Here is a 20848-nt window from a genome sequence, read left to right on the forward strand (position 1 = left end):
TCTGATTATATGATACACGCGAATTGCGCGTATTCTTGCAATTAAGTGGGTACATTGATTCCCGCGTAGTAATTAAGTACATAGTATAATTAGAATTGCATAGGCCAGACATTTAAACAAGATATAAGATAAATTGAGTAATTATATTCACATTATAAGGATCAGCATCACATAGTTTCATCTATATCAAGTTCATATGTAACCCTGTTAATTTTATCTATAGGACACGAGAATTTAAAAAATAACTTAAAAAAAAATATTTTCAAACATTACACTGTCGATATGTGGACATATCGGGGATGTTGAAAAATGCGAAACGGTGAGAACGAATAATGTTTCATTTGCACGCAACAAAGTCAGTGCGCATGTAATGCTGCAAAATCTCATTTTACGTAACACGCAATATATAATACACTATACTAGCAGGGCAAGGTATCAAAACGTCTGAATTATTTGAACGCGTATTTAGTTGAAATCTCAGATTCGGTTCTCGGTCTAACGAGACGCGGATACTCGTATACGACGATCCGATTCGTGTCCGACTTGGAAATGCAATATGATCGTCGAGCCGAACGTCACGGGGTAAACTTTGCCGGGTCTGTAGCGAGTGTGATGATAACACGTCTGGCAGTGCTACCGTCGTAACTTCGCCCGTGTTACAATGCGCGGAAGGGCATGACCGGTAGAGAGTACAAAGATAGCAGGGCGCGCGTGGAGGGTGCGGAACGTAAAGCGACCCCTCGAGGGGACACCGGCCGTGTCCGTCCGGCCGCGCGTAGCGGCGGTGATGTGTGACGTGGCCTGACACGATGTCGGATCCCGGTGGTCGTGTTGGGTACGTCGCGGTCGTACATGATGTATATGGTGCGCGGGAATAGGGGCGGAGCGGAGACAGATGGGCGTGCAGAGGATCCCTTTGAGGCTGCCGCGCGCGGCGCCAGTGCCTCTGCGCCCTGGAAGTTGCTCTTCTTCTTCTATCTCACCTTGTATCCCCTTTCCTCCCTCACCCCGCTTCCCTCCCTCGCCTACCATCCCGTGCCTCACCTCTCCTGGATGGAGCTTCGCTTCTACGGCTACGCAATCAAGCCCAGGAAGAAGTCGAAGAGCGCTCTCAATCCTTGCCCTGGCGCCACTCTCCTACACCGCCTAAATCATCTCCTTTCTTTCCTGGCGTGAAACAAAAAATTTTCCTCAACGTTTCAACAGCGAATTGTCTGTGATTCATGAGAATTCGATTCACGTTTCTCGTAACTTTTACACACTGAACGATCTTCGTGCTGATCATACATAATACAACTGTCACAGGAAAAAATTTTCTCTCGAAATTTGCAGACTAGTGGCGTTGTAATCTATACTCTCGAGTCTCATCATTTATTAACTCTATTACCAGCTGGATAACCTAAATAATAGCATTAATCGTAAACTTATTGAGAATGAATATTTTTATTCTATATATATATATAAAAAAAAAGATTATCTCGCTATAAAAATCTATAGCAAGAAGTATTCGTGCGAGTTTAAAGTTTTTTGTGAATGAGCAATCTCTCTTCTCTCGGAAGTCGCTTGGCATGAAATCTCATTCGCACTTCGTTGTAATTAATGGATTTTTAAGTGGCCAATTTATCAGTATCGTCAGAAGTGAGAATTGAGGTTCATCGCGGTAAAATAGCGAATTGTGCAAGATCATGCAGCAACAATCGATCGAACGCATCGTTACGAAGGACTTTACGCTCGACTTCCCGTCTCGTCCTCCCTAGGCCTTACAGCTTACTTAGCAGAGTGGGGTAACGGCGTTTAGCCTCCTGACTAATGAACCTGCGGGGCCTGAGCACCCGGCAGATTGCCTGAGTTTCGTTTAAACTCTCGTGGAAAGGGTCAACCAGAGAGCTGAGGAAGATGGATGCGGTGATGCTTGGATTATAACATTGGATTCGAGTATGATCTACTCGCGTCGGTCCTTCGACATGACTTTCACATCGCTAATATAAAAATACACACACATACACAGAGAGAGATACTTAGAATTATTATGCAAATATTATGCAATATGATTATTACGATTGATTCTATATCACACAAATCATATTATTAGTGTAATACGTAAATAACTCATTTCTTATGCTCTTTTTCTATGTGTATGAAGAAAAGTTAGTGCGCAATACTTCGAAGGCCATTATGATGGTCTTTGACTCGAATCGAATCCTTCTCGGAAATTAGATAAATCGAAGTCGAGATAATTGTCTTATAATTAATCAGGATCTAATTCTATATATTAAAAAAATTATAGCACGTGAAAGGTTTATCTTTTTCATCATCAAAACGTCAACAAATATCTTTTCTATTTCTATATAAGAAATAATTTTCTTCTCAATCTTTAATTTTACAAAAATATAGATATTTCACTGCTTTGTTGATAAAAAATTTAATATTACAAATTAAAAGTAGATTAAAGATGTGGAAATGATATACCAACATATATACCACGTAAATATCCTCTCGCATTAAATTTCTTTTTTTTTTTTTCAAAATTTTATTCGACACAATTGATGATGTGCAGAAAATGATGTTAGGAAATATCACGTTTGAGAAGGTACGCTTTTTATAAAACTGGTAAATTTACAAGGAAATCTCTTCCCTGCGTCGGACGTCTTGATTGATTGGACAGTAACTAATGAACCGCGGCTAATTGCGCGCAGTAATATTCGCAGCAAAAACCAAGCAAAGCATACATAACTGACCCGTGACTTCCCTAAGATCACAGGACTCCCCACGCCGCTTCCTGGCCACGACCTTCCGCCCGACCTTCCCAATGCCTCCCGCTAATTATTTCGGCTACCCTCTCATCGACTCTGTTTCTGTCTCTTCCGACTGATTCTTCTTTGTTCTCTTGGTCTATCTCCTTTGGCGCCATTCGTCTACAGCAAATCTCGACTGTCTTCGCGTATTGATTAAAGTTTTATAGAGTAATAAGATACGACCCATAAATCCATAGATTTATCTCATAACGCATTTATACTTTAATTAATGACTAATGCAACATGCGCACAAGCATGCACCTTCATACTGTCATATAATTTAAAATGACATATATACATATATCAAATATCATAAATATCATAAATTCGAGATTTCAAAAAAAAGATTTACCTAATAATATATCGTGTCAATATGAGAGAAAGATTAATTTATTAAGTTATTGTCTTTATTATCTTTATAGCGAATAAAAACATATAGCTAGCTATTATAGAACACATCAAATAAACTATAAATCAGCAGGTATGTAAAGTAGAAATTTCGAAATAAATTTATATATCTACCATGGCTTCTTAAAACAATATCTGGTGATAATATAACTGACGTTGACGGCGGATTATACAAATTTATTGTGGCAACTGTGAGGAGGGGGGCGCCATATAACGACGTATAGTCACGTTTGCGGCGATCGAGAGGCGAGGGACTTTTATTAGATCAGCAATAAACACCGGCCCCCAGGGTCCTCTGTCGAATATAAACGCCGCCGAAACAGGATTCGCCCACTGACTTCTAGAAATCCCTTCTGGCATCAGACTAGAAAGCAAAGGGGCCAATTACGTTGTGAGGGGGATGAGTGCCGTGTCAATTCTGGTTAGAGACGACGGTATTAACCCTCTACCGGGTCTTTTTAACCCTACAATCCACCGCGACGAATTTTCATGTTCTTCCTTTCTTCGGAAAGGACCACATCTAATTCAAATTAAAAAAGAATCGATTCTATGTCGAACTAGATGAAACCTCACGTAATTTTATTGGCAAACAAACATGTTAATCGATGGAAAAATAATGATTTACCTGTTTTTTAATATATACTTGCATATAGCAAATTTATTAATTATCAAGGGTTTTTTTATAACATAGGGATCCGAAATCGTAACTTTACAGGAATGAGATAAAAAAATTTCGATTTAAAGTTCATATTTGATACATAGGAATATGTCTAAATATTTCTGTATTTATTTCCATAATTATTAGGCCAATTAGTACGCACCTTTGTTATAAGATGCAGAACGATATAGAGTTTTTATATGCCTTAATATCTCATTTTTTAAAATTAAGAATACGCTCCTATGTTATGAAACCCTTGATATTATTACCAATAATTTTACAGCAAGAAAAACATTAAAATTATTTAATAAAATAATATAAAGGGTTTTTTATAAAAGAGAATGCACAATTTTAATATAGTTTCTAATGTTTATAATTTTAGATATAATTTTAATAATCATTATTTATATTAACTCTATTATAAAGATGTAACTAATGAAAAATATTTTGAAAACTTTAATTGAGACTTTATTAATATAATTTATGAGACTTTATTAATAATATATTAATACATTTATTATTTATTGTATTATTATTTATTATACATTATACATTTATTAGGATTTAAGATAAATCAAACTCTACACTCTCAAGCAATTACGTAATTTATATTTATTAAATGTTTCTTATAGATATAAAAATTTCGACAATTTCGCGCGCGTTATATAATGAATATTATTCTTTTATGTTCTACATTTAAGTTTTTTTTAATAAGACAATATGCTTTCTTTCTAACACACATACAAAGATGATATATAGCAGCGGCAAAATGGATACGTTGCAACAAGTTAACTTTGTAGAAAATAATATTATATTTATCTATAAATAATAAAAAAAATTATTCAATATTTGCAATATAAAAATAAATATGTAATCGTCGAGACTCTAGTTGCAAAATGTAAATAAAGTTAATATTCGTATAATTACGCTGTCCTTTGGATTGCTGCTACATCGGCTAATCAAAAGAGAATCCAAAGTGGTCTTCATAAAAATTCGACGACGATCAAGACTCGTCCACCCTCATCACGCTCGCTCATGTAAGATCGATCTGATTCACACTCTCTCGTGGCTTGCCGATGGCGTGACAGCCGGCTAGGCAGATGCGTGGCAACGAGTTGACATCGAGCGCTGCGGGCTAGCGTGGCTAGAGTTGCTCTTCGCAGACACGCACCCTGGCATTCTGGTGGAGTAAGGGGGCGCGAATAAAAACAAAGGGAGGAAACGAGAGAGACGCGAGAAAAGAATGAGGGAGAGAGAGAGAAAGAAAGCAAAAGAGGCAGCGAAATAAATATAAAAAAAAAGAGGGGCCGCCAGGAGACTCTGACGTGCGCGTGCGCTCACGCACGCACAACACGGCCCGTCGCGGCGCAGGCACGCACGCACACTGGCCGGTTTTCTTGTTGCCTATACACTGGGCCTGATGCGCGACGACGGCCCTCGTCGTCTACTACGACACATAGAATAGTAATGAGGGACAGAGATACAAGGCGGGTCTTCCCGCCGCCACAGGCGCGCGGCGCGGGTCGGCGCGGGTCGACGCGGAGCGTCGTCACGCGAGAACGCAACCAGCTGACGTTCTCTCTCGCTACTCCCCTGCTCCCGTTCTCCTTCGCACTCTCTCCTCTCTCGCATCATTTAGTCGTCTTTCTCTTATGTCTCCGTTCTCTTTTTCCGTATCTCGCCAACTCTTTTGCGCGCATATTTGGATGTTTTTTTTTTTCTTTCTTTTTCCAATTGTTATCGCATTATTCTCTTTTGAACATCGATAATTTTGTTATCGATAAGTTGAAATTAGAAAAAAGTTTTCTAGTTTTATAAATAGAACGAATCAATTGCAAGAAGATAATTTTCCTATTTGATTATTCTTCAGAGATATGAATATCTTTGATGTAACTTTAACAAAATCGATTGATATGTCATAGCTTCATTATAAAAAAATTACAAGTTTATATGTGAGCATATAAAAAATTTATAATATTATCATCTTATACATTTTCTAACATTTTATTTTCCTTTTAGAAGTAAAATTAGAAAGATTCTTCTAATTTTAGAATGAACAGATTAACTAACAGGAGCGATAAATATGTCATAGCTTCTTCATAAAAAAATTACAAACTCATATGAGCATATAAAAAATTATAATATTATTATACATCATTTTTTTTGTTTTCTTTTTACGCGGCGACTTTTCGTACTACTTCGATTTTTTAATTTATATGTTTGCGTTGCATCCTTCGATGATTTCACCCGCCTTCTTGTCTCCTTCCTCTCTCATCATCCATACCTAACCTCGATAATCGTGAACCACCCCTTTTGCAAGAAACCGAGGAACTCCTCATACTGAGTTTCTTGCTCAATTCCACCCATGTACCCTTCGTGCGAACACTAAGTTCCTTTTATCAACAGTCCATCACGATCGTTTGAGAACTCCAGGTGTTCGTCGCATACATTCGCAATGTCGTGCGTGCGAGCGAGGCCTTTGTGGAAAGTCGCGGAAATTGCGAGTACTCGTGAGATTCGATTAGGTATAAGAAAGAGAATGGGAAACGCATTTACTCCCTTCTGGTAGTGATATTAGCTATTTTTATAATAATGAATCAACAAACAATATTTCAACTTTTCCTACGACTGTAAATTGCTTTCGAATCAGACGAGACAAAAAAGTACGACATTCGATTTTGACGTATTAAATCGACAAAATATCAAATAATTGATATGTATAGATGAAAGAAATTTATATTAAATATTTTTTCGCATTCAGATATAAATTCTTTTTTTGCTCATTTTAGCCGTACATATTTGATTATTATTAATTATGTAATATTGTAAGTTTTAAGTATAAGAAATTAAGTATAAGTATTTTCTATTATAATCTTGAAATAATACAGTACCGGCCAAAAATATATCACCTTTAGGATTTTTGAGCATAAATTTAATTTAATTTACTTACTTATAAAATTAATTTTTTATATTATTAAAATTAAGTTTTTATATTATTTTATGAAAAATATTTGATTCGCTAAGTTGTATTTACTATCAAAACATATATTATGATATTATAAATATGCATGCACTTTGAATAAAATTATACTCAAAAATACTAAAAGGTGATATATTTTTGGCCGGTACTGTATATCTGATAACTCGTTAATGATGGAATAATTTTTAAGTTACACACACATATAAATGCATAATGTTACAAATAAAAGTATTTGATATTTCTCTCAATTATTTGATATTTTTGACAAGATTTTTCTTTAATAATGAAATGTTTTATTCGAAAGTACACTCTCTTTTTCTTAGAATTTAAAACTAATATTTTTTCGAGAAAAAAAAAGTCCCTTTTATAAAAAAAATAGCTCTCTTTTATTGGAAATACGAAGAAGACGCACCTAAGAATGTCGCGCGATCGTACCACGGATTGCACGCGACTGTTGCGTTTTTGCTTCTAGCAGTGACGACCCTTCTGTTATATTTTTCACGCGTGCAAATTGCTGTCTTCTCCATTTCAAAGCTTCACCCTTTTTGCGCGGCTCACTGCTCTCAAACGATTATACCTCAAAGTCCCATTGGAGAAGACTTCTCTTTTCGTATGATTGCCGTCGCGTGAAAAATCTATAACATGTGCGATAAAAAGTCGTTTTCCGTTTTGCACTTTCGTGAACAGAAAAACTGTTAACAATTTGCCACCTCAAATTGTCTCGGGAATTAAGTGCAATAATTATCGTGTAATAATAATTTTTAATGCATTCTGATAACATACTTCTGATCTTTATAACATGCTTTTAATTTCCGTTAATAATTCATCTTTTAATTCACTAACTTGCCGTCTTTAACTCTCTTATTATTTAATTACACGCATTTAATTTTACAACATGTAATAAATGTTTAAATATTTTACTCATGATAATTTCATGATAAAAATCGCTTACACATTAATATTATATACGCCCGCTGTACTTTGTCATTAAATATCTAAAATTGGTTACTATCAACATTTGCCGAAATAATTAGAGGCACTTTTACAATGGAAATATACACTATACAAGTATTTATGTGGTTATTACGAATATTATAAAACGATCATTGTGACACACATAACTGTTAAAGAGCAAATAGAACTTCTCACGTAAAAACGTCGAGTTTCAATCAAATCCTAAAAGACCGAATATCCGCCGGCGTTCGCAGTCTCTCATTGAAGGAGCTCCCGGTAGAGAACTTGCCACACCCCTCGCGGTCGCATCGTTCCCTCTCTCTCCCCTTCCTTCGTGTGCATCGCGGCATTCTTTTGTTTCGGGCATTCATTCAAGCGAGGGCAACTACCTTGAAAGTCAGTTTTTCCTCCTCGTCTGCCTCAAGGAAAAAGACGAAGGGATATATGGGAGTAGTAAGAGAATGAAATAGACAAACGGTCACACTTAATTGCAGGGGGGCGATTGTACGGATAATATAGGGACCTAGTCGACACTTCGATAGGTCCGATGCTTATTTTCTGGGCTAATTCGAAAATGCATCGTGCCACCGTCCAAAAATTGGATACCTGGTGCTTTTAGGAAATTAAAGTATCGGCTATTGTCGGCACATTATTAGATTCTAACGTAATAACGTGCTTCTTTCATCAATGAATTAAACTGAATTTTACTACATACTCTCTCATTATAAAGAAGAAAGTTATACCATTTTCAATGTAACGTTTTTACTCATTACACCGTGCATCGTTAGATTATTTTTATTTTTCAAATATTAATTTAACTTATCGTATTAAGAAACCCCATATAGTATATGCTCTTAAAAATGTCTGAAAAACTATTTAAAGACGTTTTTATCGTACTTTAAATATCTCTGCTGGTTAGGATATTAAATAATTTTTAGCCTGTAAAGAAAGGAAAGTATATAATATAGTAACAAATAGTTAATCTATTCTTCGCTTTAAAAACTGATTATAAAAAATTATTTGTGCTTTTTTCACAATAAATTAAAGTAATACTTTAAATCATTTCATGAATTGTTAGAAAAAATTTTGGTTAATTATATGATTATCAATTTAATAAATATAAATATAAATATAAATATATATATATATATTGTGATGTATTATTTTCTTCGTTTTATAATATAAAATAATATCCAAATATAAATAATAATATAATATAAAAATTTTCTTTAATGTATGCAGTTTCCATAAGTACTCATAATCTCTTGTACGTCATTATTCGATATCTTATTTCGCGAATCTTCTCCCGGTATATATGATAATCAATTTCACCACAATGGCGGGCAATTCAGCCTCTCTACAGCATCCCTCGTTCCACGTCGCTAGTAGCCCCATTCATCCATCCTGAAGGAGCCGTGTCCTCGCCCTCTCGTTTTTCTCGTGGCTCTTCGTTCTCCCCTTTGCGCGTCCACCTCCCCTTCGGTGTCTTTTTCTTCCTCCTCAGAGGTACTCGTGAAAGTCTCTTTGTTCGAACGACGGCCCGTCCTTGTTCGTCTCGTAAGTCGCCGACTCCTCGAAGGCTTTTGACTCTCGTGATCGAACGACTCACCGTGAGACTCACGAATCCGCTGCCTCTCCTGCCTTTCTAACGTTGCGTTCGGAGCTGTTGCTGCGTGATGTACTTTTCTCAGAATATAAATATATTTATATTTAAATCTTATATTTAAGACAACTAATTTTGATATGTCAATTTTGAAAATTTAACATATCTGTAGAAATATCTATCTAATTCTAATCATAATATAACTCTTTGGATTATAACCATTTAGTAAAAAAATATCAAAAATAATTTTTTTAAAGAGTGACTAAAAATTTCTATGTTAATGAGAAAAGTTGAAAATTCAAATACAGAAATAAATTTGCATATTGCTCGATATCTTCTTATAAAGTTTTGCATGTAAACTAAAACTAAATTTTAAAATCAGTTTTCGGGAAGAATTTAAGAATAATCGTCGACATGATCGTTACATTTTTTCTTGAATAATGATACCCTCTACCTGAAAAATTATATTTTTCATTCGTTTCTTTCGAATGCTTTACAATTTTTTTGGCTACCATGTTATTAAATTAAATGTTACTGGGAGCCTAACGAGGAATATGTTTCTGCAATCCCATGTATCTGATCTGTAATTTCGATATCCGGATAAGCGGATATATGTATATACATACAGTATGTATAAATGTGTATACGCATATATTTATGTTCTGAAAACGCGTGACATATCCGGTAAACCATCGTTCAGCAATATTGAATTAATGGAATCGATTCCGCGACAACCCTTAAAGTGTTTTCAGCGAAATGGTAGAGGTGCGGTAGATAGATTTCGTGGTCCGCACATTAAAAATAGAGAATGTTTTCGGACGTTAGGAGGAACGGTAATACTGTGTAGAACACAATGTTTGCGGGCAACGCCCACTTATACTCTCTCTGGCTTTTACTGCCGGGCAGTAAAGTACGAAAATTACGATCCGAGCTTGTCACTGCTTCGGGCATCGAGAAACTCGAAGACCTGCTGCTCTCTGTCTTTCTTCCTTCTCTGTTTTTTCCATGTCGACCAACGCTTCACGTGCGGTGTAAATACAACCTTAACCGCATGGATATTAGACGTATGTGATAGAAAATGCATGATGCAAAACGCAATGCGATTCAATCGCGCATAAAAAATTAAATTGTACAACGTCTGGTAATGGACGAGGTAGTAAAAGCTTTTCGCAAAATGCACAATATATATTGTCATTGATAGTTTTCTTTTAATGAGATATGAAAGAATGTATTAATGACATGTACAAATTTTTTGAATAACTTTCAAGAAGTATACTTACTATAATAAATTTTAATAAAAGAATAATAATAAGATATGCCAAATTTAAACAACTGTAAAACAAAAATTTTGAATGGCAACAAAAACAGCGAATTCTCGCACAATAATAATGGAATATCATAGCTTCCGTATATCTTTGTAAAGATATTATTTCTCGCGCTCGCGGGATATTCTCTGTACTTAAACGTGACAAGTATTCAAGCTGTCATTAACAGACATATAGGATGGGGAAAAAAGAATGCATAAAAATGTGATATAAGCGGCGCACCGATCGACAGTCACGGAATCTGCGAAACTACGCGAGCGGGAGAAAGTTCTCGCGAGGTGCAAGTGCAATTACAGCGAGTGATAAAAGTGCCACTTAGCACTATAATCTGTGAATATTTTTACGTCCTTTTGATTTGACAGAGAAATGACGGGCAACGAGAAATCAAAATGCCACTTTGCGTCGCAATTTATCCATTCGTTTCCACACTGCGTGCTGGAGTTATTCCTTTTTTCTTCTGCGTATAAAACTACTTGAGTTATGAGTGTTTCTTTCTCTCTTCCTCTCTCTCTCTCTCTCTCTCTCTCTCTCTCTCTCGTATCGTGCGAAAAATAATTTTTGACGCCACGGCGCCGTGTAAGATATCGCGAATTCAAGGCAACAAGATAAAATATTTTTTCCGTTTATTTATTTACATCTCCGAGTATACATTTTATTATAGAAAACTTTTAAATATCTCTTTTAACTTTTTAAGATAAAATGAAAATTTTACTTTGTTACATTGTTGAATTAACAAATACTATTTTAACATCATTTATTGAAATTTTGCAAACATGCTAGCTTTATTATAAATAATTCTAAAACAAAATTAAATTAACATAACGAATTGTTTAGATAAATTTATCACGTAATAACAAGTCAACTGTTTTCTACCTGTGCTGTAAAGTATCGAAACATCTTGTACAAGTACGAGTACTTCAATTGTCAACTAAAATGAATCATTTTATCTAAAAGCCCAAACGCATAATTTTTAAAGCGTGCACCTTCGTACAGCGACGAACCATCCGCTTTAGGAAGATCCCGGCGAAGTGGAGAAAACAACATTGGCGGGTACCACCGCCGACGCGGTCTTCTCATCGTCTAATTGAATGGCATTTTATTTAGCACAGTTCTCCGCACTCTGGATAGCCGCCATTTACCTCAATTACGTAATTCACCGTACACAACCGGCCGCGCAGCTATCCACCATAGACATCGCATGGGTAATGGCGCAGCCGATGGTAGTGGTGGTGGTGCGGTGATGGTGGTGGCGGTCGACTGATGACACGTGTTTGCGCTACTGCCGCCATGCAATTAGCCTCCAATGTAATTTCGCGCCTGTAAGAGCGTGCCACGCTCTTTTGGCCTAGTGCCGTTCCCGCGGGCGCATCGGTACACCGGTATTACGAAGAGGGAAGTGATTTCGTTCAGGACACGTAAGTAAATTCAAGCTTCGTGCCATTTTTCGTATTTTCGTGTCTGGCGCACTTTTATGTATCGCACATATCGCACATATCGCGCGCTCAACGAGATGTTTTGCAATTCGATAATTAAAAAGTCATTTTTCAGATTAACACATTTTCCTATAAATATTTATTGTATTTACATCAAATTTTGAAAAAAGAGAAAAAAATTAAATCAGAGAGAAATCCATGAAAAAGGAAATAAAAGTGGCAAATATGAATGACGTGGACATGCATAGAGGAAAAAAATTTCATTTATATATTGTATACATGTTTCCTATATTCAAACATATTATTTCGTGAGGGATATTATCGCGATAAGATAGTTTTCATGTGAGCGTACAATTATAGTTGCATGCAACAAACCTACAGATATTTCAAATTTGACCATAAAACTCCGTTATATCTAAAAGAAAATTGTTATCATATAACACAAAATAGAGTTCTGCGTATACTATATTTCTCGTACATTGTTAAAAGTTTTATGTTATTCAAAGTTTGTATTTTCTATTTTCGTTTATAGCGGCTAGTTTTGCAGTTTTATTTCTTAAATAAAAATAAACATCTGTAGACAAAAATAAAAAAAACTTTGCTGATAATCAGTAAAATAATTACTATTGATAATTGTTATACGTATTTATTTGAATTGTTACATATATTATATATAATATACATAAAAATACACTATAGTTATGTGTGCGTTTCTCGAAAAATTGAAAAAATATTTACGCCGTCTTCAGTATGTATATGGACAATTATTTATCAGTAAAATTATGTACTTAATATTGCGTTTTCTTCACCATATCGAAAATGAGTGCTTGCGTAATTAAAGCATCGAGTCGGTACACCGACGAAACGTGACGCAATGTTAATGGATAGGGTATTACCTAGCGACTAATATCATTGTAGACGATAACCACGCTCAAGATAATAATTGTGCCCGGTCTGACTGATTAAGTATAATTATAATCCAGAAAGAAATGTCTCTAGGTCACTGTGCTAAGATGGCAATCAATGAGTTCCTGTTCCGTGTCATATACTTTTGAAAATTTACCGAAATTTCAGAGATAGATTTATTTCGCATATATATATATATATATATATATATATACTATGAAAAAGGTTTTTATTTATTTAATTAAATATGAATAAAATTTAATATTATTAAAGATTATTTAATATTAAATTTGATATCGTTTAATATTTAATATTAAATAATAAAAGAAAATAAAATAGTTATAAATTTTCAAATTCAAATTAATAACATTGACGCAATAGATTATTTGACATTAGATTTAATTTATACGCATAATTTATACAACATAATTTTATAATAAAATCAAAAGAACGATATATTAACATGAAATAAAATCAAAAGAATAATATATTATATTAACATGAAAAAGAAAGAATGTCTTAAGAATAAAAATTCACTGATAAAGCAGGTCAAGTTTCATAGAAAATGTCGCTCTTACTCATTTACCATTAGTCACTCATAAAAAACCATCGGGCAGTGTATAATGAAAAGTCATTTATTTTAATTATGAAAGTTAAAAAGGCAAGAGAATGATATTCAATCACGGAAAGATTTAATTGAATTAATTACACTGATACGTGTTACACGGTATTGATAGTCAATAAGTGCGTAAGTATAGGCGGTCGAGACTACCCGCAAACAAGATCTAATCTATCTGCCTGTTTATCTAATTACGCATTCATAGATATTATCGAGAAAGAGTCTATCTCATTACAAATTATACTTTGTACTAAAGTTAGACACCCTTACTATCACCGCATACATTTACGACGCCAAATTGTCTGATAAAAATTCAATCATAAGATTAATAAAATGCAAGACAAACAATTTTTTGTAATAACAGGTATAGTTATTCTTATTTTTATCTAAAGTTTTTGTTATATATTTTACACGCGTTATTCATAAATTATATTACCTATAAAAACGTGATATATAAAAGTAAATTTCCAATTGCTAGATTATTTCTAGAAAAGTTAAAAATATAAAATAAATTACAATATTTTTTTTAATTTACAATCCAATGCAAATTTGTAAATCGTACCATTAACCGATAGAATATTTATTATTCAAGCGCATCACATAATTATTGCAAATTTTGAGGATTTAATTAGCAACAATCATATTGCCATTAAAAAATTACGGTCAATTTTATTATCGATATACAATTGCAACGGCATATGACAATAAAAGGAAAGAAAAAAATTGCACCATTCGTATGACAACTTTATGTCTGTCTTTATCTCTTTATGTTCACCGGCGATCCACTTTCTTCGTGACGAGTTGATAAACGAAGCCAAAGACATTTTTTGCCAAAGATTGTCACAACATTCGCGCGATCGATACTGATAGTGTAATTACAATAAAATTTACATAGCACGATGTGAATTATCATTCTGGATGCATGGTTCGACACGAAAGAAATGAATCATGTGGTACTCCAATAAATGTCACAACTTACGAGCTATTTGGACATTAATATGTCTATACGTATGATTTATTTCGTTTTTTATAGTATTAATATATGTTAATTTAATATATATTTCAGACTTTATTTATTACTACATATATTGTGACTTTCATTAAATAATTATAAACATAATGTAACACAGTTCTTTCTCTCCTAAAAATAAATTCAATTTTTTATGAGGCACGCAACTAATTATCGACAGCTGCCCGAGATTCAAATTGATATAAAAATAATGTGCATGCCGACACGACTTTGATGACTATACTGATTATTCTTAATGACTACGAGATAACTACTGTATAAATTTAAAATGAGCCGACAGATTTGATTATCGGATGTAATAAATAAAATGTGTTATGCTTCTATTAAATTATTATTACATTATAGGCTGTCGAAGAGAATGCATAAAAATAAACTAATTTATAAATTTTGGAAAACAAAAACTTTCGAGAATATTGAGAAACAATCGGATGAAAATTTTCTAAAAAATAAAAAAGAAATTCCACCAAACATTTATTAAAATACAATATATTGAATCTCGTAAATTGTATGGCAAGACAGAGTCAAAGAACGTAAACATTGTTTGTTTACAATCTATTAAATATAAAATTGTTTGTACAAAAGTGGATGCTGTACCACTTACAATTAGCTTCTTTCATAGTTCATTGCCTTTCATAATTTGAGCTAAGAGTAAATAAAAGTCTAAATAAAAGTCGAAACTGATATTACAGAAATCAACTTATTAAAAAGAATAAGATGAAAATTACGAGTAGCGTATACTGTAATTATTTTATAGCACGTGTATCATATCAACAACTCGCGTTAGTCTTATCTCTCATTGTTATTGATTAGGATTTATTTTAATAAAACAAATTGAAAGTTTTGTATCGTAATTTCTATATTCTCATATTTCAGACTGTCAGCCTTTAGAAGATCATCCACGAACAAATAATCCGTCATCCGTCTAAGCTCGACTCAGCTCTCAACAATCGAAATGTCAAGTACTCAACAATTGGAATGTCACTCGTCTCTCACGTCGCGTCACAGTAAGTCTGATAGAAGGCGCGATTTAGTGAATGAATCAAACTCGAAAGAGAATAACAGACGGCGATTCTGCGGCGCGCTAGACGCTTGTCTCTCCAGCCTTCTTCCGAGTATATCTCCAACGATATCAGACGGACCTAATACGCCCGACGAATGTACGAACGTACGAACGAACGAACGAACGAACGAACGAACGAACGAACGAACGGACTTCCCCGGGCAGGCAGGTATACAGAACATCTCCGCGCATCGTCGGTCGCCCCGAGGCCCGAGGGCGACCGGGTACTCCGGGTAGACGTAGGCGCGGTTGTTCTTCAGCGACACCCATGTGGATACCATAATGGCCTCCGCAACTCCAATCGCCGTTGCAGAGTTTATATAGGTTTGGTGGGGAACGGCACGACGCGCCAATCGCAAACGCGCCTGGCACCCTTCACACAGGCTTTGCCTTGAGTAGCGCCGCTGCGGCGACTCTCGGAAACGGTGAACCAGGCTCCGGGGAGCGGCTCGGGCTTCATTATGTATCATTATACCGGTCCGCGTCGCGCGGTGTGCACTGCAGTTACTGGAACCAGGCGCGCGTGTGTGCTTTTCTCTCCTCTTCTACGCCCTGGTCATCGTCGTCTTCTTCTTCTTCTCTCACTTTCTTCGTCCAGTACGTGGTACGCGCGCGTATACGTCGAGCGTGCACGATACGCTCATCGGCCAAGTGTAATCGTGGCGCGACGCGCGTAAAAAGCACACCGTCGCCGTCGTCGAGGAGGTGCGCGAGCGGGCGCGCGCGTGTGTCGCGTTGTACGACGTGCAATTAAATCGGCGACGGACGCGAGTGTTGGAATATACGACGAGCTGCGATAAAAAAGTATATCGAGCCCGGGTCGGAGCGACTCTGTTTTCGGCCAATCTGTCTCTCCGTCGCGCGGATGTGATCGCGGACTATATTGACGGAGCGGCGTTGACGTTTGATGACGTTGGAGGAAGTGCGTCGTTCAAGGACTGTGTCCGATTGTGATTGTTGAAGTGACGTTCGGCCACTTGTATGTATGACGTTGTAATCTCGCGAGTGTAAAGGACCGATATGCCGACGGCCTGGTCGCGACGTCGTGACGCATCTCATCCGTTTCGAAGCCGAGCGACGATGAGCTGACGCACGGTAACCGGACAGTAACATTGACCCCGGATCCGGACTCTTTCTCTTTCTCTTTCTCTGGCTTTGTAATAGTGTTTCCGCGTGTGAAGTGGACAAGTGTGACAAGTGCTATCCGAGCTGAGAAACAAAAACATCCGAGCGACGGCGACGGTGACGGTGACGGTGACGGTGACGGTGACAGCGACAGCGACAGCGACGGCGACAGCGACGGCGACGGCGACGGCGACGGCGACGGCGACGGCGACGGCGACGGCGACGGCTCGGCGAGTGTGACACGCTCACGTAACATAGACTGTTTCGAGATATATAGCCGAAAGAGGGAATATTCTCTCGACACTGTACCCAGTGAAGAAAAGGAACGAAACGTCGTGATAGTGCAAAATAATTCAGTGTGCGAACAATCGAACGGTATTTCCAAGTTCAGCTTGTTCCGACGGCAGCGATCGAATGTCGAAATCGGCTCGCCGCGTCGAAGTGTATTCTGACACTTGGTCGACGTAGACGTATACGCTGAGTGGTGCTCGTCACGTAGAGTGGCCCCAAGATTCGGGCCCCGTACGGAGGGCGCGCGGCGTCGACTACGTCGTCGGCGAGTCTAGCGAAGATCGTGGGCTGTGGCGGCGGCATCGACGTCGTGTCTAAGGTGGAGCGTCCGGGCAGCACGACGACGCTCAATTTCACGGACCTGGGGAGCCCATTCGGGGCGGGCGACCCCTGTCCGTCGAGTACCCCGACCCCGAATAGCATGTCGGGCGGTGGTGGACCGACCGGCGGCAGCGGTGGAGGTGGTGGCGGTGGCGGTGGTGCTGCCGGTACCGGGGGCGCCAATTCCGATATGGAGCAGCATCTTCATCACGCGGGCCTCGGCTCGGTGACGCCCGGGCCGCCCGGCGGCAACGGAAGTGACAGTACGACCTCCAGTACGCCGGTCTCCCAAAGCGGCAAGTCCGCCTTCATCGAACTCCAGCACAATAACCTGTACAATCCGGCGAGTCTACGGAGCGGTTACCCGGGTGGGCACAACGTACCTGGCGCGCATCAGTTTTCGCATCAGGTCGGCTCGCTGGCGGCCCATCAAGGCTCCGGGCCTGGCAGCGGCAATCAGCAACACGCGGACGCGGGCTTCCCCAGTCCTAGATCCGCGCTCGCCGGATATCCGTTCGCACCCATGCACCAGCACAACGCTTACGGATATCACCTGGGATCGTACGCCCCCCAGTGTCCCTCGCCGCCCAAGGACGGTGAGTACCCCAACTGTATGTATTCGCAGCCTTTTTTATATATTTCTATTCTTAGCATAGAAATCTAGTTTGTTAGATCGCAGATGATTCTCTGTTCCGTGCATCCAACACTGCCCAATCGGATCACCGTGCATCGTGTCAATGATCAAATCGGGAAAACAAAATTTCATAACGTAGCGAAATTCATTTTCTGCTACTAGGAATTTTGCAGTGATATCTTCGCGACGTGCAAAGTGTCGTCATGGAACAGAGATACCATCGAAGGGCTCAAGGCGAAAGTGCGCTTCTATATAATCGACGACACGCATAGCAAAATTGATGATACTATGTAATAATTTCTCTAACTAATTATAAACGAAGAAACGCGTCACACTCGTGATGAACAAATTTTCTTTCAACTCGATGATCAATTGTCTGGCGTAATAAATCAAAACTTTTATGTCGTTTTTCGAGAAAAGATTAAAGATTCAAATGCGCTCTGATGATCAAATGTCAACTCGAATATTCACCTTGGGCCTTATACTTTAGATATAGATAGACGAAGAGAGATTTTTCAAAGTCGTCCATCATTGGTTAAGTTCTAATAAATGGACAAGTTCAAGTCGCGAATATCGTGCCAGCGTTGTAACATTTGTCAAGAATGATACGGTCACCTTGACACGAAACAGAAATAAGACGGCGACAGGCGTTTCCGGTGGGTCACCTGTATCTCGCGATTTTATTATTATATTACGACTTTATTGTATGGCCGCGGGACTTTTATTGCCGCTCACTCCTCTCCCTCCGCTTGGTGAACGTCTTAATTCGCGTTAGCGAATTTCCGTGCGACAATCAAATGCGAAACGCTTACTTATGTCTTCGCGGCGTGAGCACAATCAGATGCTGTTTCACTGTGTGTTTTGTAAAAAAAAAAGAAACTGACTGCATTTACCACGATTTGTTCGCTTGGTTCCCGTGGTTCGCGATTCCGTCAGCCCGGTTTTACATTGTCGATTCACTCGCTCGTTACCCTTTTGTATGCGACACTAGAAAGTTTACTTTATACATACAGACACCTTATATCACATTATCTTCACAATCTTTATCTCCGCCTATATGAAAGAAGTTATAAAACTCTAAAAAAAAACTCTAAGAAATCGGACGTGAAAGTTTTTGTATATAAACAATGTGGACATCTCTCGACATTAAAAAAATACATTCAACTTTGTTTTTTTTATATATTTAAATGTATTCTACGTTTTTCATGAATGAGATAGTTAATTTAGTGATACAATTTTTACTCGCAAGACGTAATTTAGAGATTCTCGGGATAAAAATAAAGGTAGAGAAAATAGGGAAGAAAAAAAAACTTGGAGGTAGCAGGTAGTAGTAGTCGGTCGACGCCCTAGCTATGTCACAGCACAATGAAACGGAATAAGATATATGACTAAATCTTTGCGGCCCAAAAAGTCCCGCAAAGCGGCTAACGAACTAGACAAAAAGATTTCGGCCCGAACGGGAGCAGTCACGGCTTCTGCTCCAAGAGCTCTCGTTCATACAAGTTTCCTTCCGATCATCTCGTTTATTCTCTCGTGTTTTTGTACTTCTTAGAATCGCATTAGCACGATGTAATCGCGATTTTTCTCGCACGCGCGAAATCACGTGTCAGTTAATTGCGATTACTATCGGATTCGTCCCTGCTTTGTCGCGGATCGCTCGAGACGTTACACGATGACATTACGATATAATCGGTGAGTGTCTTCGTAAATACATTGTTATTAGAATTTGAAAAATTGGCTATTTCAAGATAATCATTCAAGACTTTTCGCGCGCGATAAGAAAATAGCAACAGAGAAGTTACAAATAACCCAATCAATTTAACTCGCGTACGTCGATCATATTATAAATTGTCTTATCATATTTTATTTTATTTGTATCCACATGCATGTATGTCTTTGACGCAGTTCTCTCATAACACGAGCCCCTATTGTACACATCCGCATCGCGAAATCGCGTGATCGAGATAACTTATTTCGTCCGAGAGAGAAGGTCCGCGTGCCGTGTAAGCTCCATGCAGCGACATTTGCGCCGGTTTCTCGGTCGATTGCATTTTCAAATATAGTCCGGGGTTACCCGAGTCTGGAAATATTCCGCCGTAGAGCCGTGGCAACATTCGGCGAATAATTTATCGCGACGTATATACATATGCGCGCGCGATGTCTAGAGAAACGTACGTAGAGGAACTCCGTCGGCGCGCGCTCATATGTATGTTAGGCAAACCCTAGGCTTTGCAGGGAAGACCGAATAGCGGCGACAGTTTGCTACCCTCCTCGGTTCGCGCCCTATGAATTCGTAACGTCCACCATCGCGGCATGTGGCAATCTCCCGGGAAGTCCGTGCACTTCTGCGTAATTCACTGCGGCTACAACAGCCTTCTCCTAGCGCGGGCAATTTTCGTGGCGCCTCTCTCGAAAATTGCCGCGCGAGCTTCCCCTTACGCGACGAGAGAGAATCGCGAAAGGGTTAGGTTTTTTTTTTTTTTTTTTTTTTTTTGCCGCGGAAAAACTTCTTCACCGGCATGGGCGGAAGGAATCCGCTCTGCGAGCCAGCGCGGCACACGATCGCGGACGCGCAATTCCTACCCGCAGCGAGCGATCGCGCTCGTCAGGGGGTTGAATTCTCACGCATGAGGGAAACTTGCGTTTCGCCTTTAAATTATCGGTCATTTTCCTCCGCAACTTACGTCGCGTGGCTCGCTTTTCATA

At 38.1% G+C, this 20848-nt stretch overlaps 1 protein-coding gene across 6 annotated transcripts in view; it reads left to right on the forward strand.

The window, feature by feature from the left end:
• The first annotated feature begins 11865 nt into the window (after positions 1–11865).
• Dll (homeotic protein distal-less) overlaps positions 11866–20848 on the forward strand; it is a 90332-nt gene continuing 81349 nt past the window's right edge. The window contains exons 1-2 of one of the 6 annotated variants that reach the window (XM_072897600.1): positions 11866–12138; positions 15585–18119. In XM_072897600.1, the coding sequence (XP_072753701.1) occupies positions 17609–18119 (511 nt within the window). In that variant the 5' untranslated portion in view covers positions 11866–12138; positions 15585–17608. Of the gene's footprint in view, positions 12139–15584; positions 18120–20848 lie in introns of those variants that run through there. The other 5 variants (XM_072897611.1, XM_072897608.1, XM_072897592.1 and 2 more) reach the window with 5 other exon arrangements.

The sequence above is a fragment of the Anoplolepis gracilipes genome, chromosome 1, assembly GCF_047496725.1.
Source record: "Anoplolepis gracilipes chromosome 1, ASM4749672v1, whole genome shotgun sequence".
NCBI classification, from domain to species: domain Eukaryota; kingdom Metazoa; phylum Arthropoda; class Insecta; order Hymenoptera; family Formicidae; genus Anoplolepis; species Anoplolepis gracilipes.